At 38.3% G+C, this 24,699-nt stretch overlaps 3 protein-coding genes across 5 annotated transcripts in view; 2 read left to right on the top strand and 1 right to left on the bottom strand.

Moving 5' to 3' along the window:
- The window catches only part of LOC129755350 (tetratricopeptide repeat protein 39C-like), a 197,471-nt gene extending 184,198 nt beyond the window's left edge, over positions 1-13,273 (top strand). The window contains exons 7-9 of one of the 3 annotated variants that reach the window (XR_008739240.1): positions 46-11,427; positions 11,506-11,578; positions 11,640-13,273. Coding sequence is in view for 1 of the 3 variants with exons in the window: in XM_055751793.1 (XP_055607768.1) it covers positions 46-691 (646 nt within the window). In the remaining 2 variants the exon portion in view is untranslated. Of the gene's footprint in view, positions 1-45 lie in introns of all 3 variants that reach the window. The other 2 variants (XR_008739239.1, XM_055751793.1) reach the window with 2 other exon arrangements.
- On the bottom strand, positions 12,323-24,212 carry LOC129755357 (solute carrier family 35 member G1-like). Its single transcript, XM_055751803.1, has 3 exons — positions 23,927-24,212; positions 22,999-23,439; positions 12,323-15,976 (listed from the first exon to the last, which is right to left on the bottom strand). Exons 2-3 carry the CDS (start codon positions 23,202-23,204, stop codon positions 15,121-15,123), a joined length of 1,062 nt encoding a protein of 353 aa, XP_055607778.1. The 5' UTR covers positions 23,205-23,439; positions 23,927-24,212; the 3' UTR covers positions 12,323-15,120.
- LOC129755355 (trichoplein keratin filament-binding protein-like) overlaps positions 23,546-24,699 on the top strand; it is a 90,683-nt gene continuing 89,529 nt past the window's right edge. The window contains exons 1-2 of the mRNA XM_055751801.1: positions 23,546-23,703; positions 23,775-23,847. The gene's annotated coding sequence lies outside the window, so the exon portion shown is untranslated. The remainder of the gene's footprint in view (positions 23,704-23,774; positions 23,848-24,699) is intronic.

Here is a 24,699-nt window from a genome sequence, read left to right as displayed (position 1 = left end):
CTCTCTGGAGCCACTCTTGATAATCTTTAATCATTATTTCCTCAGGCGGTGCAGCCAATTTTCGAAAAGTTTCTACGCTTATATGACGGTCATCTGCCAGGGATCACACGGGTATTTTGATGAGCTGACAAAATGGCGTTCGGAGATCACGGAATTGCTTAACCGGTCCAGCCAGAAAGAGTCACAGATCGAGAAGTACATCACCCGGCGCTGTTTCAAAATTCCGGCCAGTGAAGAAGAACAGCAAAAATTCGACACCCTCTACTGGCGATTGCTGGTCTACGAGATGCTGTTCATGTGGAATGCCCTGTCCAGTTGTGATCAGGCCACTCTGGAAGCCATCGTGGAAGATTGTGGAAAACAACCCGAAGAGGAACTGAATGAACCCTCGCTGGGATTGGGACAGTTGGTTTTGGGAGCTGCCCTGACTGCACTGCACCGCCCGGAGGGAGCAGCTGGAGCCTTTCGTCGATGTATTGGCCGCCGGGAGGGCGAGATGCTCCTGGATGTTCACATTTCTGCCTTTGCCCATTACGAGCTTGCCATGCTGTTGCTTCGCCGGCAGAACGATAAGGAAGCACGAGCCGAGGCCAGACAGTTGCTGCTTTTTGTCCAGCAAAACTACCGGTGCTTTGATTTCGATAATCGCATCAACGTTCGAATTCATTCCATCCTTCGGAGGCTCGACTGAAATGGTTTGAGAGCAGTTGTTAGAATTGTGGGTACGAAATAAAAGGTGAAAACAAACAAAAAAGAAAACGGTAAAACTATTTCCCAGTGATATTATTATTACGGATTTATTGCTCTTGAATACTTTTAAGCATTGCCGTGTGAATAACCATATTTAGAAAAATCTTAATAATACACAACAGGCCGGAACGAAAAAAAACTGTCATCGGAACAAAAGTCAAACTCATGAACAAATTAAAAAAAAAAACAAATTCAATCTAAATTCGCAAATAGGCTTCTAGTCTGGATTACAGTTGCCGAAATCACATAAAAATCTATAATTTCACAGAATTTTAAGCAAATTTTCATCACAGATCACTGAATTTTGGGAATATCCACCGATTTCACAGATTTCAAATTTTGTAGGGGAGAGTGGGGTATCGTGGGCCATGGGGAAAGTGGGCCACTTTTAATATCTCAGATGTGTGTTGAGATAAAAATCTCAAACCAACTGTCATCGCCGTTGCTTTGCGTGAGCATATATTTCTATATGTTGTTGACTGAAATACGCATCATATGCTTCTTTTATTTAACAAGCTAAAAAAAGTTAGAAAAATTTACTTTCATAATTAAAAAAACACCCGCTAATTTCATCGATGGGGAACCTAAAGTGCATAACAAAAATATGCTCATACGCTTATGATCTTAGTTTTGTCATTATCTTTCACGTGAAAAAGGAATTTTTGATGAAACATCAATAAGTCACACAAACGCAACCAATTTGCAAATCATAGCTTGTGGGGAATCGTGGGCCACACATCTTAAATCACCTATATTTTTACGTTTTTATACACATTCAGAACTTAAAATACGTTTTACCTATCTGTAAAGTTTTCTTATGCCAAATGAAGATTAATGGAAAATATTTTGTCCATCCTATATAAGAAATTTGCCAAAAAGTTCGCGAGTTTTCGAATTCATGCGATCATACACAGCTCTCTTTTTTATTTCATCATCTGAAATTGCTTTCAAATAACGAAATTAATTAAGAAATCACAGTTTTGGGTCAACCCATAAATTTTGCATGTTTTTTGGTCAATTTGTATTTGGTGGCCCACAATTCCCCACCATTTTTCAAAATCCAAAAAATATTGCTTTTTTTCAAACAGTCAGAATTGTGGGAAAAAAACTTATTAAAAATTATAAAAAAATACCTTATGATACCTTGAAAATGTAGAAAACCATATCATTTTTTATTTTCATTTTATCTTTTATAACAAAGAAGTTATGGAACGACGAAAAAAAGTGGCCCATGATTCCCCACTCTCCCATACGTATTTCCGAAATTATAAACTTTATGCCAACACGAATTATGGATTTCTAACTTTGTTTTAGGAAAACATGCTAAGATTGGTACTGTTAATTAAAATGTAAAAAGGCTCATTTCTTCGCGACTTTTCAAAGAAATTTATGCTGTTTCCTTTACAAAAAACCATCACAGAATCTCTGGGTAAAATCACAGAAAGTCAGAATTTTTTTTAACAAAAACACAGATTTTTTTCGGCAACCTTGGTCTTAGGTTCGAATTTGAAGTAGAATTTGAGTTCAAATTCTAAGCTTGAATGCTAAGTTCGAATTTCGAGTTTCTAAGTTCGAATTTGGAATTCAAGCTCTGAATTCGAACTTATGTTTACAACTTCAAGTTTCATTTCTGAGTTAAATTTTTGAATTGTGCGTTCGATTTTTAATGGAGTGTTGAGTTCAAAGTTAAGATTTACATTCGAAGTACGAAGTGATTTTGCGAGAGTTCGAATTTTTTATCCGAATTTGAATTTCGAATTCCGAATACAGTACTTGCTTGTTAATCGGACGCTGTTGGAACAAGCTTATTAACACATTGCAGACTCGCCGCAAGTTTGCTACACTTAAAGAACGAACACGAAATTATTGCGACACCGAAAATGTCATGCCAATTTTCTTATAATGTTTAGAATAAAACCGAAATTGTAGGGTAGTTTTATGCATATATTTACTTCAAAACTCAAAAGAAAAGTTAATCGATGAAGCCTTGAGTGTAATATTGAACGCATTTCGCTTGATGTCCTCCATCAAAGTCTTTAAAGTGTCATCCAGTACCAGTTTTTCAGTTTTTTACCTGTTTTTTAACATGTTTTTCTCGTTTTTGACTGTCTTCTTGCTCTCCCGAAGTTTCCGCTTCATTATTGCCCAGTACTGCTTGCTCCACCGGGCGCAGTTTCGGACAGCTTAGCGGGTTCATGTCCTTTGGAACAAAATGAACAGAATTGGCCTCATACCACCCCAAGACACTTTTAGAATAGTGGCATGATGCCAAATCTGGCCAAAATAGCGGAGCCTCGTCGTGCTGCTGCAAGAACGGCAAAATGCGCTTCTCGAGGCACTCTGATTTGTAGATCGCCATTTACTGTGTCCTTTGTCACAAAAGGATCACTCCTCAGTCCGCAAGAGCAGTTGGTCTGCCAAACGAGATAATCGGATGCGCTTGCCGGTGAAAAACTCCAACCCCGGAATTTGCTTAAAATCGGCTTTTACATTCGTTTCGTCGTCCATCACACAGCAGCCATATTTTGTCAGCATCTTCTCGTAGAGCTTACGTGCCCAAGTTTTAGTCGTCGATTGTTGCCGCGTATCACGGTTTGGAAAGATCTGTACCTTGTATTCCAGCTCTCTTCTTTGCCTTCTGGAAGTAGCTCTGCGACATGCCGATCTCGGCTTGAGACGTTGGGATTTGCTTTAATCATCCGCTTCACCTGACATGCAGCGCCAACTGACTTTCACTTATGGTACTAACAAAAGGGTGATGATAGTAGTTTTTTAACATGGCAGTGAATATAAATTGTTTTCAAAATTGAAGTTTTTTTTAAACTGCCGAATTTCAGATAATTTAGATGACAGGATCTTGTAAGAAAATCAGTTATTAACTTTTTTCAAACGATAATTTTAAGCACTCGTTTCGCCAAATGCCTTATGGTTTTGGGTAAGCAACCTTTTTCACGCTTTTTTATGAAATGTTTTAAATATATTTTGCTAAGAATACTTCTTCAAGACTCGGCATGGATCTAAAAATAAATCAGAAACATGTTAATTTGGTTTTTAAAACTGATAAATGTTGAAGATTATCATCTTACGGGTGGTTTATTACCAGTCCTAAGAAAATCCTTGTGATCTAAACTGGAAAGATTCTGATTCCGGGCAGGCTTTCCACGCAATTGCACTACAGAGTTTCTCGCCAACTGAAAATTAACGAACATAATCTAAAACGCGGGTTTTGAAAGTATACACGATTGCGTAGTTCACTTTTTCTTACCTTATTCTAAAATTTAAACTTGAATAATTAACCTTAGAACACCGAAATTCTACAATTTTCCTCTTTGTTTTGAAAAAATACTATGAAGCTTGACATTTCTATCTATAATATCATCCTTTTGATCGCAGCGCTCTTTAAGTGTGATTTTGAGCTGCAAATCGCCAATAACAAGTTATGTTACTAGGCACTGTTGTATGGGAAACGAGAAGTGTTTATAAGATATCATGTATTACTACCCCATCAACACATTGCAAATAAAGAATTCTAAAAGCACCTGTATTCGTGGTCCAAAAAGCCGGTTTAGACCCAAATTCTGACCGAAGCAACGGCATCCGTGGCAGAGGTGCCAGGTGTCCTGATTTATCAGGATTTGTCCTGATTTTCGAGAGACCGTCCTGATTTTTCAAAAACCCTCGAGTTGTCCTGATTTTTGAAAATTTGCCCCTAAAATGTCCTGATTTGTCCTGATTTTCATAAAAACCTCGTAAATATGATCGAGTTTGTAGTTAAACTATGAGAAAATCGAATAAATAGGTTATAAAATAGTTAATCCCATTTAACATATGGTAATTTTCGGTTCAGAAGATATTTATATATTGTTTTTCGATATGAACCACCGGCCAGCCAACAAGCTGCGTATTGTTGTTGCATAAATCAAGGCGTTTACAGCACATGTACTGCGCCTTTATTTATGCAATCTAAGCAGAAATCCTTATGATTTTCATGAATCAAGAGATGTCCTGAAAAATCCTGATTTTTAACTTCGCGTTGTCCTGATTTTTGACAAAACCACCTGGCACCCCTGATCCGTGATCCATTATTCCAGTTTTAATTACCCGATAGGAAATACACCCTACTATTCATCATACTTAGTCGGCTCGCGAAGGGTGCGTCGGCCGATTTTCGATCATACTAATAGGCCTATTGTTGCAACGTTGCTTATGGGAGTTTTTGCTGGGCATCAGTCGATTAATAAACCGATTTCGTAGGCCTATCAAATAGGGTGATGAGTAGCATGATTGTGTAGGAACCGACTTAATCGCCTGATTAGTAGGGCGATAAAGTTGATGAGATTTTCGACGTTCAGCTATTTAATAGGGGTATCAAACGAGCTATTTAGTATTAACCACCCGACTCAATCCGACTAAATAGCAGAATTGATTGGCCTCAAAAATCGATTGTTTTTCCTACCACCCTACCCAATCGTACTAAATAGCCGGATTGATTGACAGCAAAAATAGATTTTTCTTTGTACCACCCAACTCAATCCGACTAAATAGCAGAATTGATTGACCACAAAAATCGATTGTTTTTCTACCAGCCTACCAAATCGTACTAAATAGCCGGATTGATTGACCATTAAAATTGATTTTTTTTCCCTACCACCCTACGCAATCCGACTAAATAACTGAATTGATTGACCGCCAACATCGATTTTTTTCCTACCACCCTACCCAATCGTACTAAATAGCCGGATTGATTGACTTCAAAAATTGATTTTTCTTCCTACCACCCAACTCAATCCGACTAAATAGCCGGATTGATTGACCGCAAAAGTACCATCCGACTAAATAGGGCGATTTATGTAAATGGTTCATTTTCGTATCTCGGAGCAAGTCCAGTAGAGGTATTTTTATTTTTTATTTTGGCGAAGTAAATTTTTGGCAGGTAGCCTGATGGTGGAGGCACGAACCTGCAAACTGGCTCATTCGGCAATAAGAATGCCGGAATCTTTGAACCTAGCTTCCTACAGTAGCCGTTCGGGAAACGATCTGTCCTGTGGAGAAGCTTGCCATCCAAGCACTGCAAAACTCCAACGATCTACCAAGGCTTCCGTAAACTTCTGACTCAACAGCAGCTCGGACCTGAAGGTGGAAATCCGTTCCAGCTCCTCCACCCAACCGGTACAAACGGATTTCGAGAGCTGAATGTTTTTCTATTGAAATAAGAGGAAAACAATCAAACTAATTTACAAAATAAATTTTTTATTCCATCAACTCACCTCCGGCACCTCATCCAGAAACTGGCCCACGGTGAGGGCGTCGTCAGCGATGCCTCCATCGGAATCATGAACACCTTCGATTATGGTTTTAGGCATGCCCAGCAAACGTTCGGGAACTTGGTCAGGTTGACGTCGTCATGACGGAACCGATAGAAACCCGCTCGCCACTCGAACAAACTGCTGATGAGCACAGACGAAGTCTTCCGTGCTATCGTGGGCCAAGCTTTCCCTTCGATGAACTCCATCACACAACACATGTCAAAAACTAATTCAGTTATGACCATTCCATACTAAATATGCTTAAAGTTTGCCAACTAAATAGAGTCCTACGAAAACCTACTAAATTGACCGATCCTCCCCGATTACGTCTATCAACTTATTGTGCTACCAAATCATGCGTATTTGTGTGAGCCTACTCATCAGCCGATTTAGTATGGCACCTATTTCTTATTCAAGCGTAGCCCAATTAATCGGCATACTAAATAGGGGGGCTTATTCTGCGAGGCGAGTGACGTGAAGTGACTTGGTTTTTTAGAGTCACCGTATTCTAGCAGGCGAATGCCGTGACTTCAATGAACTTTAGGTGACTTGAATGAACTTTTTTATACTGTCACCGTATTCTCAGAGGCGAATGGCGTGACTCGAGTCGGTGGCAAGTGACTTTTGGAGTCGTAACCTATTCCGCAAGTGACTCGGTAGAAAATAAAGAGAAATGCAGCTAAAATTATTGAAAAAAATGATATAGATTTTTATTGCCACAAATTTAAGGTGAAAAAATACTCCTTTTTCAGAAAAACGAATTTGCTAATCTAAAATGCTGAAAAAAAAGTATACTTATATTTGAAATATTCAAACTTATTACTTAAATGATCTTAAACAGTTGGATATTCTTCTGCACTGAATTACATGGCGCAAAGCTTCTCGCAACCCGGAACAATCAATTAAATGTGATTTGAAACAATCCACTAAAAGCCTTATCAAGGGGCGGAGTTCTACCTAACGGCAGAACTCTTGGTATAATAAAAAAGTAATTTTAATAACATAACTTTTGATGTTTTTAATCCTTTATTTCTCTATCTTTTTTGGCATAATAGCACAGCACTTTCTTCCACCATTCAGTTAATTTTTTTTTCACTGTTCCACTACTCCGTTGGCTAGTGCAGCGTTCTACGGCATCGTATCGTTTCTAGTACACCTGTAAACGGAGAGAGATCAGAATAGAATTAATTTTATAATAAAAATAATTTGATAAAAAATCACTTTCTTTCACCGTTCAATTTCACTGACCTGACGCTATGTTGACCTGGAAGCCCAAAAACATTCCTACGGCGTCGTATTGTCCTCAGTACAGCTGTAATGGAAAGAGAGCAGATAGTTCTATATTAAAATTAATTGAAATGAAAATAATTTAAATAAAAATACCTTTTCCTATACAGGCCATCCATTTTTGTTCATGCGCAAATATCTTTTGACAGTTCATATAATTCATTTTGGAGCTTGCGAATGAACAGAGCGGCAAAAATCAAAAAAATAGAAGGGTAGGTGAAGCACATTTTTTATGAATAGCCTAGGTGGTATCAAAAAAAGCTGAGAAGATGTTTTGTATGTCCAAATGTTCGTTTACATCAGCTGGATCTGAATACAAACACAAAAAATGACCTTACAAATCCATCAAAACTTGTTTTGTTAGAAATTTCCAATAAAATTGAACATAAAATCTAACAGATTTGCATCACCTGGGTATGCACGCACGTTGGGCAAAAGCATTTTTCAAATGAACTTCGATGAACAACCAATCCATAAATAGGGATTGAGCTCTAAGGTTATACATTTTCGCGTTCGCATGTGTATTAGTAGTCCAACAAATAACGATTTTTTAAAATTAATCAAAGTTGTTAAAAGAAATCAATTAAAAAAATTTCGTATGGTTTCTAATGTGTTTTAAAATTTTTTTTTATCGCAGTTTTTATGGTCTGATCAATTATGGAGTTCAAAGGGTATCAGATCGAGTTTTGAGCATATTTGATCACAAAAATTAATTTAAAATAATTAAAATGTTTGATTTCTTAATCAATTCTATTCAAATAATATTATGGAAAGATTAACTTTCTTCCAAATAATATCAAACTGATTGACCGTGCTTTTTCAAATAAATGAGATTATAAATTGAAGAAGACTGGATTTATTCAAGCAAATTCAGGCAAGCTCAGATTTTTTTTTCAATAAAACATCTGTAATAAAATTTATTAACGTATATCTAAATGATTGAATGAAAGTATATTAAATTCTTCGGAAGAATTCATAACTTAAATGGAAATTCTCGGAAAAAGTCTTCTTTCTTTGTTGTGCGTTGGTTCAGATTCTTGTCTCATAAATAGAAAAACTGGCTTCTAGAATGTTGAAAGGTCCCGGCCGAACTCTGCGGACTAATGCACAGAGTAGTTTAAATTTATTTTCATTCACAATCAAATGAAACTCTGGGTCACAATCTGGTTTACTATGTTCGAATCATCTGGTCCTAATTTTTGAGGACCATGACCACTGGATTTGGAGTGCGCAGTTTTCGCCTCGGTTTAGGCTGCCAGACACTTGAGAAAGAAAAACCATCCGTCGCCCGTAGTCCTGTAAAAATGCAAGCTTATAGAAAATCTTCAATATTCACTCTTTATTAACATACACTTAGGCATAGGCGAACCAGCCTGCGACAGAAAAGCTTGAGAGGGCAAAATACAAACAAAAAATACCTACACTTACCATACTTCATCCCGAATCCTTCTAATTTTGTTCACTCTGATCTCACGACTAGCCAAACTTAATTCGATATATCAGTTTTTCTATTCTTTTTGCAAGTCGAATCAAAATATCTTTTGAATCAAATGCTGAAGTTTCTATATAAATTGAAAGCATTTTCCTTTGGTTAAAAATGTTTACTTTGTTTCAAAAGAAAAAAGCCATTCAACCAAATCAGTTTTGTTGTGTTTCAAAAGCCTAGTTTTCTCTGCGTTTTATATTATCAGCATAAATTTTCGAATGTTTAGTGAATGTGACGTCATCCAAGAATTTAAATATCACCCTACCTTCTTTAAATGTCCTTAAATATTTTGACAGTCCGCATAGTGAACCTGATGAAACTGGTTCATTGCCTCTGGAACGTCAAAATGAATGCAGCAATGAACTAGTCACCTAAAGTGAGTCGCCTCTCGGAATACCACGACTATAGTCACGTGACTACGACTAATGTGACTCCGAGTCACTTCATTCGCCTCGCAGAATAAGGCCCAGGGTCATTGATTTAGTAGGGTGATTCGTAGCCAGACTAAATCGGCACCCAACTAAATATGTGAACGGCGAAATTTTTCAACTGTCAAATTTCCTATCGGGTACCTTCCTCTAGAACCGGTTTAGAGATTGCTTCAAAACTGATGGTAATTGAACCCAATTTGACGCAGTTTCAAAACCGTTTGACAGTTAAAAGAACTCGAGTGGGCTGGTCAGTTTTTTCACTTGATTGGATTTAATTTCGTAGATCCAGATCTTGTACAAATTAGACCCAAGAATAGACCACGGATACAGGTGCACTGAGCTCAAAATACAAATAAAAATTTCAAGAGCAATCCGAGATCCAACTTTTGTTTGAACTTTGAGATCCATTTCGAATATTTATGTCAGTCAAGCTTGAATTCTGAGCAAGGTTGTTGAAAAAAAATCTGTTTTGTGACAAAAAAAATCTGAATTTCTGTGATTTTACCCAAAATTTCGGTGATGGTTTTCTATGACGCTATTTCCTTAAGTTTTTAATGAAAAATTGAGTCTTTTTTACATTTTACTTGAGCAAAATCAACTTACTTTACTAATCCTACCATATTTTTCAAATCTTAACATAGAAATCGATATTTGTATTGACATAAAAATTTTGAAAACACGTAAAACATTTAAAAAATCTGTGAAATCTGTGAATATTGCCAAAATTTTGTGTTCAGTGATGGAAATTTGCCCCAAATTCTATGAAACTACAGATTTTTCTGTGATTTCGGCAACCTTTAATCTGAGTTCAAATGATGAGTTCGATTTCTGAGTTCGAATTTCTCATCCGAAGTTCTAATTATGCATTCCAATTCTGAGTTCCAACTTTGAAATCATATTCTGACTTCAAAATGTTGGTTAGAATTTTGAATCACAAGTTCTAACTCTCGAATAGAATTATCAGTTTATAATATTTATTTTATTTTGAGATTTTTCAATAATGAGTACGAATTCTGAGCTGGAATTTGGAGTGTATTTATTTTTAGTTCGGAGCCCTGTGCTTGAATTTTAAATTCCGATTTTGAGATTGGATTTGAATTCGTATCTAAATTCTGACTTTGAGTGTGAGTTAAAAATTCAAATTTGGTATCGATATCGGAATTTGAATCCGTATTTACAGTTCGAATTTGAACTCGACTCGAATTATGTTAAAATGCCATGTTTGAACGTGTTCGAAGCTGAATTTGAGTACTAAATTCGAGTTTAAATTCTGAGTATAAATCTGATTTCATCTTTGGAGTTCGAATTTGAAGTTCGTATTCTGAGTGAGGATTCTGAAATCGAATAAAGACTTGGAATATAGGGTTTGATTTCTAATTTCGAATTCTGAGTTTGAATTTTATTCCAAATTTAAGTTTATTTAAAATCATTTTTAAACCTCAATGAAGTATTCCAAATATTAGTCGAGAACAAGTAACTTGCTAACAGAAAACCGGTGCCTTATGAAAAGTTAATAACGAAAGCAAAACTAAGGAGCAAATAAAAGGAAGGCGATCAGGTTTGCAGAAATAGAAATAACGAAATTTCTTAAATAATTGAATTAAATTAAATAAAAAATTGATTTTAAACTTGTATAAAAAAACTATGCTAACAAAAGATCGAAATTTGGAAATAAGAGCTTGTGCTACTCGAAAATACATTTTCTATCCTAAGTGTAAGAAATTTGAGGAAAAAGTCAAGTTAAACAAATAGCTACCCCATAAGTTAGACTTTGAATTACCTAACCTCAGATCTAATAGCTCAGACAAATAACTAAAACATTCGCATGCGTTCAATAAAGTTATGTGATATAATGTCAAAAAAAAAAAAACAAACAAGTTGAAGCAACCTAACAGAACCTAATAAACCCACACAGCAAAAAAAATTGTAACGTTGGACGATGTAATTTATGATGATGTTAGCAAACCTATGTATTTTTATTGATTTCGGTTGAAATATTACATCTAAATGATGTAAACAATCCGAACGCGTCATGTTGTGTAATATTCCAACTTGCTATGTAGTATTACATCAAGTAGTCAGTGTTTATTCCAATTGACATTTTCAATAGTTTTCGTGTCGGAAAGTTCGAATCGGATTGTTTACCTCAGGAGGATTTGTTCTGTTGGTAAGTCATATCAATTTTGATAATACATCTAAGCAAAACTATTGGTAATAATTTCTTAACAGAATTTTGCTCTTTTAGGAATTTTGGCCATCGCTAATCAGTGATACAAAAGAGTTCCGGTGAAAAGAAAATAAAAACAGTTGTATTTGAGGTGAGTATTCTGCGTACAATTTTTTATACTCCCTGTAAACTTTTTCATTCAATGTTTACAGGGATTGGATTGTTACCGTTTGCAAACGTGAAAGTGTAATGCCAAATTGCCTTCAAAGGGACAGATAAAACGGATACGGAACCTTGCCAATCAGTGTTTTTTTCACGTGTAAATGTCTGGCTGAAGGTCGAATGCCCCCTTTCCAGTTTCCTTTTAAAGTAAGGATATGATTTCAACAGGATTACCAAAGGTCCACCGACGCACAAGTGATTGAATCCATTTTAATGCTTCCATCCTTAATTTGTTTGTTTGTCATATTATGCATGGAATAAAATTATCTCTCTAGTTTTTAATGGTTTGATTTACTCTGATAAAACTTTCTGAACCCATCCTACATACATAAATAGAGGCCTAAATTATGAATCTTTAATTTGAATTGTCTAATTATTTCAACATATCAGAAATTATTCAAATTTTAAAAATGATGATGGTTAGTGATTTTATCACGAGATGTATTTTATCTCTGTGCTTGATCATGTCTACTGCGTTACATATATTCAGTGTATTTTTTTTTACATCCAAAACGTGTAGTTACTTGGTACATCAAAACAATGTAATATTAGATACCTTTAGCGACTCAAGTTATGTGCACGTTTTTGATGTAATATCGCAACACTTTTTTTTGCTGTGCAAAACAATGTTTGCAATAAACAATCACGTCTCTTTTTTTTTATTTGATGACAATTTCTCACTACTTTCTATGGAATTTAAGAGAGAAAACAAAACACCGGAAACAGGAGCCCTGTTTATCTAAGTTTGATTGATGATCAATAAGATTTCCCACAATATCGGATAGTTTATTTTGTATCGTTTTACAATTTACAATCATACTTCGACTAAGCTTGGTTGTTTGTCGTCCACGACTTTTTTTTTGGGTTTTTACGAGTTTACATTTGCCTTTCATCTGAAACTTATTTTGCGTCAGTGTAACTTTATCTTTCTGCTATTTTTTCGGTTTTCCCCATTCTGTCTTATCTTAAGACTTGACTTGATAGTAACGTGTTTTTTTTTATATTTTCCATTTCTTGGTTTGTTTGTTTGTTTGTTTTTTGTTTTAAAGACATACTATAAATATACCACACCTAACAAGAGTGAGGAGCTTAACTGAATAAAGTATCAAAACTAAATATTGCGATAAAAAAAATCAAACTAGTCAACAATGTTTAATTATGACGAAGCAAAGCTTCTTCTACTGGAGTAGCACCAAATGTGATCAAACTGTACTTGTTTAAAAAAAAATAATATCAATAAACGAATTTGTTAAGAACAGACTACCTAAAGAGAAGTCAATAAGACACGCGCTTAGCAATAATTAACAAACTGGGTGCACTGCTGGTAAATTGTTATATTTATGTATTAATTTTTGCACTTATTGATGAGAGGAATGTGTGTCAAAATTCGAACCAGAAAATCTAACTCAGAATACAAACTCAGATTCGATATTAGAATTCAAAATCAGAAAAGAACTTCAGAATTCAGTTCCAGAATACGGATTAAGAATTGAGATTCATAATTTAGATTCAGAATTCAGATTCAGAAATCAGATTCAGAATTCAGATTCAGAAATCAGATTCAGAATTCAGATTCAGAATTCAGATTCAGAATTCAGTTCCAGGATACGAATTAAGAATTCAAATTAAGAATTCAGATTAAGAATTCAGAATTCAGAATTCAGATTCAGAATTCAGATTCAAAATTCAGATTCAGAATTCAGATGCAGAATTCAGATTCGGAATTCTGATTCAGAATTCAGATTCAGAATTCAGATTCAGAATTCAGATTCAGAATTCAGATTCAGAATTCAGCTTCAGAATTCAGATTCAGAATTCAGATTCAAAATTCAGATTCAGAATTCAGATTCAGAATTCAGATTCAGAATTCAGATTCAGAATTCAGATTCAGATTCGGAATTCAGATTCAGAATTCAGATTCAGAATTCAGATTCAGAATTCAGATTCAAAATTCAGATTCAGAATTCAGATTCAGAATTCAGATTCAGAATTCAGATTCAGAATTCAGATTCAGAATTCAGATGCAGAATTCAGATTCAGAATTCAGATTCAGAACTCAGATTCCGAATTCAGATTCAGAATTCAGATTCATTACTCATTCAGAATTCAAATCAGATTCAGAATTCAGATTTAAATTGTTTTGAATTTTAATCAATTCATTTGAAAATTTAGAGTTGAGATTTAAAATTCAACTGCAGAAAAATAAACCAGTAACAAGCAACAACTAGCAACACTTAGTTCGGATTGATTTTGATTTCTTCCTTTTTTTTCATTTTTGGTTTTGTTTCAAGCAAGTGTGGCACAATTCGAGTTAAATTAGTTTTGTCTTTTAAACTTCTTTTTTTTTCATGTGAAATTCTATCTAAGGGGATGACTTTTGCTTGTTTTTTCTATGAAGTACGTTTCTACAAGAAAAACCGAAATAGTCTGTCGTTATGTTGCTATTAAAAAAACTCGGGAAATGGAAATTCAAATATATACTATTCGTTACAAAATTAACTTATGATGAATGGTTCTTTTTCGCCCAACATCGTTATTACTATAGACACCTGGTTGATTGATACCGGAGAATAAGCTTTCTTCTGAGAGATAGAGATAAAACGGGCAAAAAGTGAGTAGGAGAATCTTACTTAATCGCTGCCGTTGGCTTAAATCCTAACAAGTTCACAATGCGTTTTTTGGTCGATAACACGGTGATAAGGGTTTTTAGGGCGAGAGTTTTACTTCTTTTTAATTATGTGTAGGCATTATATTTAGGGAGTAAAAAATACTTCAAAAAGAGATCAATATGAGTTTTTTTTATCTGCCTTCATTTCTTTGTTGTTTTTTTAGTGTGTTAACCCTAGAGGGTAGTAAAGCAATATGGTGGTTCTGGGCAAGGTTAAAAGTTTCAAGTTTTGAATATTTTTATCTGATTCAGATACATTTAATATAAAATAGTGAATGAAAACTTAAAATTCTAAAAATAGAAAACACAGATTCAAAACATCAAACTGTTCACCCGAACCCAGAAACGTAATAAATTCTACTATGCTGAAATTCCTTTCGCAATATATAAGTAATGTCGATCTTTGCCTAATCGTGTCAACAATAATCAATCACTTTTACGCCTGACTAGTTTTCCATAAGTTTCCATAAGTTTCCGTAAGAGAACCATGCACATACTTAACAGCTTCTTTGGATTTAAACTTTGCCTCCGCTTACCTCTTGTAATCGATAATACTGCCGTATTAACTATTTTCTTGTCTTCAAGTATAAAAATAATCCTAAGCTTAAAATTACATTTTAAGTTTTGTGGATAGTAGATAGCATTAGGGTTTGTTTGATTCCGTATGAATACACTTTGTTCCGTTAAACAATGTTTACTTTTTTTTCTTGTTTTTTTTTATATAGGCTAGTATGGGGCGGGGCAAATTTATAATGACAATACTACACTTATTTAGTGGCTGCGTGCTAGGGGGTCCTTACCTTTTACTCTAGGAAAAGAAATTTCAATCTTTTTCTCAAATCCGAATCCCTGGGCAGGGCGAGGGCCCACTTGCGCATCCCGGACAGGACAACGGAGCTTACTACCAGCAGGGCTCCGAGAACCGAGTAGACGTTCGGCGTTTCCTTGAAGAACATGATCTGCCAGATGAAGGCGAACACGATGTCCGCGGATCGAGCAATTGCCACCGGGCCGGCCTGTTCGTACTGGAGTGCCAGAGTTAGCAGAATTTGTCCACCAAAGCTAAACAAAGCCAGCGCAATCACCAGCATACGGTCCGATCCGCAAAGGGGCCAGCATAGGGCCCCCAGATAGTAGCAAACGATCAGCGTATAAACCAGTGCAAACGCACCGAAGTTGGTCATTATGACGGAAAAGTGTAATCCTTTCAACGCTCGTAGCAAAACATAAGCATTGGCACCGAATAGGGTGGACGAAAGGGCGGCCACCGGGCCCCACACGTCATAGTTGGACTCGATGGTCTGCTCCTCAGCTAATCCACTAGAACCCCCACTGCTACTACTCCCTTCCTCAAACAGAAATGGTGGCCGAGTAATCAGAACCACCCCGATCAACGTCAACACAATCGTTATCACGTTGAAAATTCCGCAAGATTCCCGCAAAAACAGCCGCGCAAAGATGGCCACAAATACCGGCGTCGAGAAAATGATCACCGAAGCGTCGGCCAGGGGCATGTGCCGGAAGGCGTAGAAGCTGAGCATCAGACCGGTGGTGCCCACGAAGCATCGCAGCACCAGGATGATCCGCTTGCCCCGCGGGAAAAAGCTCTCCTCCTTGTAGATGGCGATCGGAATCGATGGAAGCAGCACCCCGATGAATCTGCGAAAGATGGATTTCCGAAATATTAAAATTACTGTAATAACGAACGATTTCCTTCAATTTTGTTGTAAGTTAAAACAAGATGTTCTCTGCGTACATGAATATCAATAACGGCGCCGGCCACGTCCTAGTGATTCGGTTGGCCGCCGCCCGTGGCCTAGAGGATACCGTTCAAGTCTTCTAAGCCATATTGTGATCGATTCGTTATACGATTTCTGTGGGTTAGTGGTTTGTATTTTTGGCGTCGTTGTTAAGGAGCTTCATTTGATAACTATGTTTACAAAGAAAAAAACTTTACTACTACCTCTGCAACGTTTCTTTCTCATCACCACATTGATGCCAACCCCCAACATTAACAACTTCTATGGGGTGCAACTGATTGCTTGTGGTTCAAAACTCGGGCAATTTGGTGGAATTCTGAATGGATAAACGAACACAATGACGGCAGTTAGGGCAAAACTCATGGAGAACTGGTTACCTCTGCTCATAAATGAAAACGCTTTTACTGTCATATCGACTTGGTGGAATCATAAGTAAGTAGTTAGCAAGTAAGTAGTTGGTGAAATCATGTTAAATTTTTATATTTGCCATAAGTTTTATTTGATTTATTTATTAATTGTTCACACGGTCTTCGACAACTTGTTTTGCTCGCCCGAAGACAACCCGATTGTACGCTGTCGCATGGATTACCCTCTATAAACCCCTCACGAGCCAATTATGACTCTAGCAGTTGGTACAAGGGCAACAACGTCTAAAAGCATCGCGACTGTTGCAACTCCGGGAAAAAAAAAGGTTTGGATCTACTTAGCCAGACTTTGAAATACCGTAACGGAAGCTGATATCGCGGACCTTGTCAAGGAATGCCCATCCTGCGGTGCTGCTGAGGCATACCTTTTGGTAAAAAAAGACTCCGACGTATCCCAACTCAAGTCGGTCTCTTTTGAAGTTGGCGTTGATTTAAACCCTAACCGCTGGATCCTCAGTTCACCCAACCCCGCTTCGACACGACGATGACGACCCTACATCTGCTCTTCCTCGCACCGACAATGATTCTTCACCGGGACGCAACGAAATGGGCATTTTGGAGACCTCAGAGCACTTCGACTCAGTCGCGCTGATTCCGGCCAACGTCATTAGTCGTCCCGGCCCTGAGTTCGATTGTTGTGATGAGGTTCTCCAGCCTTCATCCTCAGGCAAGCATTTACAAACGTTGTTTTAGAACCTTCCCATCGCGTCGTGACGTTTTGGTTTGCAGCTGCTCAGACATGGCATGCTCTGACCTAATTCACCTGCTGCATGCCTTCGAGTACGATCGTACTACAGCTTCTTCGTGGGCTTCTTCGCCAGGACGCAACAATCAAGGCACTTCGGAGACCTCCGATCGCGCTGGTTCCTGCCAGCGACATCAGTCGTCCCGGCCCTGAGTTCGATTTTTGCGACGAGGTTCTCCAGCTGCAACTACCGGCAAGTATCCATTTCATGTTGGCCTTCCTCCTCGTGATAAACTCTCCCTTTCAAGTGCACTGCGAGCCTATCAACGTGTTACGATCACTAGTTCTTCGACACGCTCTTTTCCGAACCTGTAGCAACTTGTAGAAGGCCTTCAGCACCAGGACGCAACGTATCAGGTAAAAGGTCCCAGCGCCACTTCGACTCGGGCGTGGGGGTTCTCCAGCCTGTGGACTCAGGCAAATGGTACTCTTTTTTCCAGTGGTCAGGGATCTTGCTCTGCCTTGGAAACTTTTGACAGAATAACCTTGTACTACCAGAACGTCGGAGGTATGAACTCGTGTCTAGCAAACTATCTGCTCGCAAGCTCATGTGCTGTTACGACGTTGTCGCCTTAACGGAAACATGGCTGAACGACCGTACTCTTTTGAGTCAGATATTTGGACCTGACTATTTAGTGTTTCGTTGCGATCGCAGTTCACGTTATAGCAAAAAGACCACCGGTGGCGGAGTGTTGATTGCCGTTAAGTCAGATCTCCCAGCGTTGCGGGGTTGTGTTGATCCGCATTGATCTTGGTGACCGTAAACTTTATGCCTGCGTACTGTATCTGCCTCCTGACCGCACGAGAGATGTTGCCCTAACTGTGTCTTTTCTGCGCTGCTTATCTAAAGTTAGCTTTCTCTGTGCACTCGAAGATGACATTCTAGTGATTGGTGACTTCAATTTGCCCGGTTTGAAGTGGTGCTCCAACCATGGTAACCAAGCATGGAAATAATCTCATCGAAGTTAAATCACAGAGAACAGACATACAAGCTAGCCCACAAAACTTGTGTAAAAATTCCAACACCCTTTTTGAACCAATTTTCGATTATTGGTTGGATGTCTTCAAACACACCAAAGAGAACTGTCAAAACAAAGCTGACTAAGTTTCAGTCAGTTTTCTATAGGTCGTATGAGCTGCTTAGCATGCTTCAAGAAAGTGGCTATTGAAGTTTCGTTATACGTCCATCATGTTGCATAAAAAAATAATCATAAAAGTTATTATCTTTTTTCATCAAATTTGTTAGAAATACAAAGTTTAAAACAGCTGAATGCTAAAGTTATATGTGAAAGTAATCCGCTTTGTGATGCCTAGAATCAGTACTGCTGGGTGAGACTGATCGTCAAGAATGTTCTTGTATTTGACTGGACATAGGAGATACATTTTCTAACATAAATTACTGTTCAAGTAGTGAGAAAACTTATACCAAAGCTGTTAGTTATCTCAACTGTTATAGTAGTGCAAAAATAAAGAAAGTGAAATTCCTCCCAGTTAAAAGTAATTCTGATTTCATTTATTTAGCAATAAATTAAAGCCGTCCATTTTACTGAGACATTGGACTCATTTTTTATGAGTTCATATACGATTTCGTCTTTTCGAAAACTGGGCACTTTAAACACTGACCACACTGACATGACACTTAGAACAAAAATTCAACCATTTTCTGTCTAATTTTTTGTTGTCAGATTTGGCAGGTTCGCAATACCGACGGCAGGTGGCGAACCTGAAAAGTTTGACAAGAAATGCCCTGTAGGAAAAATGGTCCTGTTTAGCATGATTTTATCGTAGAAATTGCGTGTTTTTTTTTAAAGTTGGGTGGCATTTCCTAACTGGGATAGCATTTCTTCGAATCGATCGATGCGCACTCTGGAATAGATATTGCGTACTGTTGGAAAAATTATCCAACAATCAAAATCGAGTGTCCAGTCAGTATGGTCAGTGCTTTAAAGTTGATTTGTAACTTTGGAACGGCGCAATAGATGGCACTGTTCGTAGTCAATTTCTAACGTATTTTTTTGGTGATAGCATTTGAAATTTTACACACTTTTTTGACGATTTATTGTTCGAGCTTGTATGTCTGTTCTCTGTGGTTAAATCAATTTGCAATCCGTGGTGAACGCGTTCAGTTCTAACTGCCAATCAAAGCAATCGGGAAAGGAAAAAAAATCACACACCAGAATAAACACTACCGATTGCAATGCCGAATGAATGAACTATCATAAGCGAATTTTTTCATCCTTGATGGTAACTTTCTCTAACCGGCCCCAGTACGCTCAACTTTTTCACCCTATCGAATGTCATACTATTTAGACTCCTAAGTACAGCGCCTTTGCGGCAGATTAACAGCGTGACAAACGAAAACGGTCGTATGTCGTATGTTGGATCTCTGCTTTGCCATCGATTGGACTCGTGTACCGTCCGTTGTTTTGGCTCCTGCCCTGCTCCGTACGTTCAAGCGGTACACCATCATCCTGCTTTATTGGTCTCGCTCGATGTCACTAGACTTGCTCCTCTCGCAAAATTAGCACCCTTCTATCTTGACTTTAATGCCATATTCGTTTTCATCTGGTGGAAAGATGGTTGTGCACCAACTGCTGTCAACTTCATATAAAAAAAACGCTTTGACAGCACTTGGTGCACTACCGGTGCACCACCAAGATGAAAACGAATATGGCATAAGAAAGCCGACTTTGACGAGATTTCTCGTACCCTGGCTTCCATCGACTGGAAATCTGAGCTCGACTTATCTGATCCTAACGCTGCGGCCGAAACCTTCTCGCACATCTTGAATTATGTTATCGATCGTCACGTACCAAAACACACTACTGAAAAGAATAAACGGACTCCTGTGATCACGACTGAACTACGACTACTAAAGACGGCAAAGAGATGTGCCCTTAGAAATTATAACAAATCAAGATCCTCCTACCTACACTAAGGACATTTATTGTAGACTAAATTTTGTTTACAAAAAAAGTCAGCAAACTTTGTCACCAGAACTATCTAGCTCGAGTTCAGTGTGATCTCAGGTCCAGACCAAAATCGTTTTGGAAACATGTTAAATGTGTTTGGAAACATGTGAACCTGGTCTGCCAATTACCCAAATATTTCTGGATGATAATACGGCGAACTCAACTCTGATCGTGGAGTCTGTGATCTCCTTGCCGAAAAATTCTCGTCTATCTATAATACAGCGTCGACATCCCCTGAACATTTGGACAGTGCAGTCAGGAATATTGCGCCACTACCTACCTACCAACCTACCTACCTAAGGGTCCAGGGCCGATTGACCGGCGCATAGGGCTGAGATAAAAGATCTCCACTGCTGGCGATCCGGAGCCAGCGTCTTCACTTGCTGCCAGCCAAGGTTCTTGTCAACTGTGCGGATTTCAGCGGCTAGACTTCGCCGCCACGAGCTTTTGAGCCTGCCTCTTCTTCGATGCCCATTTGGATTCCAGTCAAGCGCCTCTCTGCAAATCTCGTTTTCATCTCTTCGCAGCGTGTGCCCAATCCATCTCCACTTACGTTCCCGAATCTCGATTTCTAGCGCCTTTTGATGACACCGGCGATGAAGTTCAACGTTTGAGATCCAGTTGCCAGGCCACCAAGCGCGGATGATGTTCCGCAGGCAGCGATTCACAAAAACTTGCAGTTTTCGCGTCGTCACCGCATATGTGCACCAAGTTTCACACCCGTACAGCAATACGGATTTGACGTTTGAGTTGAAGATTCGCCACTAGGCTTCTCTATCAACAAAATTGTGGTTAAGGATGCAGTTATCTCAAAAGCAGCAGCTCAACTCAAAAATTCTTTCTCTACGGGTCCGGACGGAATACCTGCTACTTTTATTAAACGTTTCATGCCTGTTTTACTGATCCCTTTTAGGCTTGTTTTCCAAGCGTCGCTTGACAGAGCTACCTTCCCCTCACGGTGGAAGGAGGCTTACATGTTTCCGGTGTATAAAAAAGATACCAGGAGAGATGTCAACAACTACCGGGGAATCACGGCACTATGCGCATTAACCAAACTATTCGAATTGGTGGTCTTAGATTCAATTTTCTTGTCCTTTAAGAATATTTTTTCCGACGATCATGCCTATGCGCTCCACGATAACTAATCTTCTGAGGTTTACTTCTTACGTGCATGAAAGTTTGCTGTGAAGTCTCAAACCGACGCTATTTACACCAATTTGTCTGCGGCAATCGACAAAGTCAACCACGATACTACCATTGGAAAGCTCGAACGCCTGGGTTTCTGTGAAACTCTTCTTCACTGGTTCCGGAACTACCTAATTGGGCGTGAAGTAACCGTTCGCACGGGGGACTCTTTCTCCAGACAATTCTCTGCTTCTTCTGGTGTGCCTCAGGGAAGCCAGTTAGGGCCGATTATCTTCTTAATCTACTTCAACGATGCGCTCTCACTCCTCGAAAGCCCAAAGCTATGCTGACGACCTAAAACTATTTTACAACATCAACGGCCAGGACGATATTGATTTCCTACAAAATCAATTTAACCTCTTCGCACATTGGTGTGATGTAAACTGCCTGCCTTTAAATCGCAGTAAATGTGCAGTCATATCAGCAGCCTTTTTCCGCTGAGTACTTCCTCGGAGATGAGCCAATCGCACGCGTAGAACACATAGATTATTTGGGCATAATTCTAGACCGGAAGCTGGAATTCAGGACACACACAAACTACGTTGTCGACAAAGCCTCGAGAAGTCTAGGATTCTTATTTCGAGTGTCCAAGGACTTCAAGGATATGTATAGCATGAAAAGTTTGTATTGCAGTACTGTTCTCTCTATCCTTGAATATGCATCAGCTGTTTGGTGTCCCTACTACCAGAATGCGGCCGAACGGATCGAGGCTGTATAGCGTCGCTTCTTGCGATTCGCCCTTGGCAAGTGTTCGATTGTATGTTCCCATTCGATTGAACAATTATGGAGCTAATAGCGCTATCATCGGTGTTATGAAAATATTCAACAATTTTTCTGAGCACTTCGACTTGGACGTATCGAGAGATGTTTTCCGAAGTAAAGTTTAAAGTGTATTGAGGATCCTGTAATTAGACTTAGTGCTGTTTTTAAATTAATTTTAAGTATTATTTGGACCAATATGTGTTCCGTTGATTGAATATCATTTTCGATAGATTTATTCATCCTTTAAGCTGATCGTGTCGCTTTTTTGCACTAGATTGAATATAGACGGCTTAATAGCCCCAACTTCCCCTAACTTTTTTTCAAATTTGTGCATAAATTTCACTGTCACAATCGAGCAATTCACATAAAAAATGCAAAACTAGGTGATAATGTGTGAAATTTGTCGCTGAATAGAGTGGTGTACATCGCTCAGCGTTCAGCTTACGAAAATAGTCGCAATCACCCTGATTTCCCATCAAATCAGGCAAAATGATTAAAAAAAAATCATTATAACAAATGACAATGCATCAGAAAGTGTACAAAAATGAATGAAAAAGGTGCCTTGGTGGGAGTGCTACGCATAGCCCCCGTTGTAGATAATAGAGCAATTCTTTGCAATTTTTCGAGGCAATATACCCAATATATCTTATCCTACTCGCTCATTTTCATCACCTTTCATTTCTTCTAACTTTCTATCCGTCTCTTAAATTTCATTATCTTGAAATGTTCTTACTAAAAAGGCCATCACTTTTCACCGATAAGATCGATAAACTTATTAACAAACATAAAAACTTGTGAGTAAATTCTTCATTAAAGTATAAGCTACACTTACCTAAACGTTGCCAACTCGATGGGATTCACCTCGACCAACCCCTTCACAATGACGGAACACAATGAAAAGAACAGCGACGAGACGGTGGCCAGGATGATACCCAGATAGGGACAGGAACACTGCAGCCAACCGATCCAGGATCGATGGCCGACGCCACCCTGTAGCACCCCGCCGACCAGCTGCTGAAGTTCCAGGTGTTCCGGCATGGTTCCTGGGAAAGATCTAGCCCTTGTCTAGCTACAGGAGGTGGACACCTAGCGACACCACTGCAACTAATTGGTAACGAAACTTTCGCACTGTGATTTGTTGTACCCGGGCAAAGTAGTAGTTATTGCTGTTGGCTACGATACGACGACGTTGCATTGGCAGGTTCACCATTTAAACGGCCCTGGTTTCGTTAATGTTTCTACTACTGGCTACGATTCGCTGCTGCTTCTTTGACTGCAAAAGGAAAACGAAACGGGTAGACATGAAAAACAGAAAGGTGAAACTGCGAATTAATTGCATTAGTTTTCACATTTTCCAGCTCAGATAACTGGTGGCGAAAGTGTGACACAGAACGATTATTATTAGTTTACAAATTGTGCCCAGAAGTTGCATTCGAAACAAGTGGTTCAGGAAAGAAAGTCAGCCACAATTAAGACATAAGAAAATGAAATAAAAACATAATTGATTATATTCTTCTTGAAAGTTCACCAAATATTGGTATGTAGATACGTTTTATAACATTTGAAGAAAAGAGCCCAGATAAAACTAAATATGAATTCAACTTTTAGGTTTAAACCAAAAATTACAAACCAACAAATATGTCATATCTCACTCAAGTAACGGACAAGACCACGTGTGCGTGTAAGTTAAAGGAACAAAACATTCAAAATATCCATTGATAGTACATTAACCCAAACTAGTTGACAATGCGTGCGCTTACCTTTTTTTGGGTCGCATTTTTCCTGCACCTTGTGCTGGGTGATTGTGACACGGGTTAAGATGATGATACTGGTGCTATTTTAATCGGGAGAATGACCGCCCTGCAACGGTCCAGTTCACCAAACTCGAACGTTTCCCGGTGGAGAATCGCCGTTGCTACCGATTGTGAACAAATTTCACCGGAAAGCCACTAGCTTTTGTCGTAAAGTTGAATAAAATTTGTGCAGACGATTTTCCTACCGATTTTCCCGATTTGATCCTGATTTTCCAACTCGCCTTCTCTCTTTTCAGCGAACCCCCCGCCAGGGGGTGGTGACCCATGAAGCAAAATGTTGTAGGGATGTACACAAAAATCGGCAGCGGTTTAGTTTTATTTTCGGAATTATTTGTGTTTTTTTATTAAACTTACGATCTCAACATCAAAGTCAAAATTAGTTTCTTTTTTAATTTAAAAAATTTGTCCTTAATTCACTGTGTAGTGAATTTGCCTAAATATTAAAACTATGAATTAAAGAGTTTTCTTCCGATTATTGAAAACACAACTTTTCGTGTCAACAAACGCCTTAAATCTGATCTTTTATTTTCAAAGCCTCCTAAGTCTATCAAGAACATTTTCCTCATGCTATCTATCTCCTATTTCATTTTCACTCCTTTTTTCATTAGCTATCAGTTTCAGTAAACACCGTTATTATTTTTTGCCATCTCTTTTCCACATAAACTGTACTCATTTCTAACGGTACATGTTAGTTACGTCACAGAGAACAGACATCGGGC

Source organism: Uranotaenia lowii, chromosome 3 (assembly GCF_029784155.1).
Source record: "Uranotaenia lowii strain MFRU-FL chromosome 3, ASM2978415v1, whole genome shotgun sequence".
NCBI classification, from domain to species: Eukaryota; Metazoa; Arthropoda; class Insecta; order Diptera; family Culicidae; genus Uranotaenia; species Uranotaenia lowii.
Note: the sequence above shows the minus strand (reverse complement) of the source record. Positions and strands in the feature narration are given on the sequence as shown.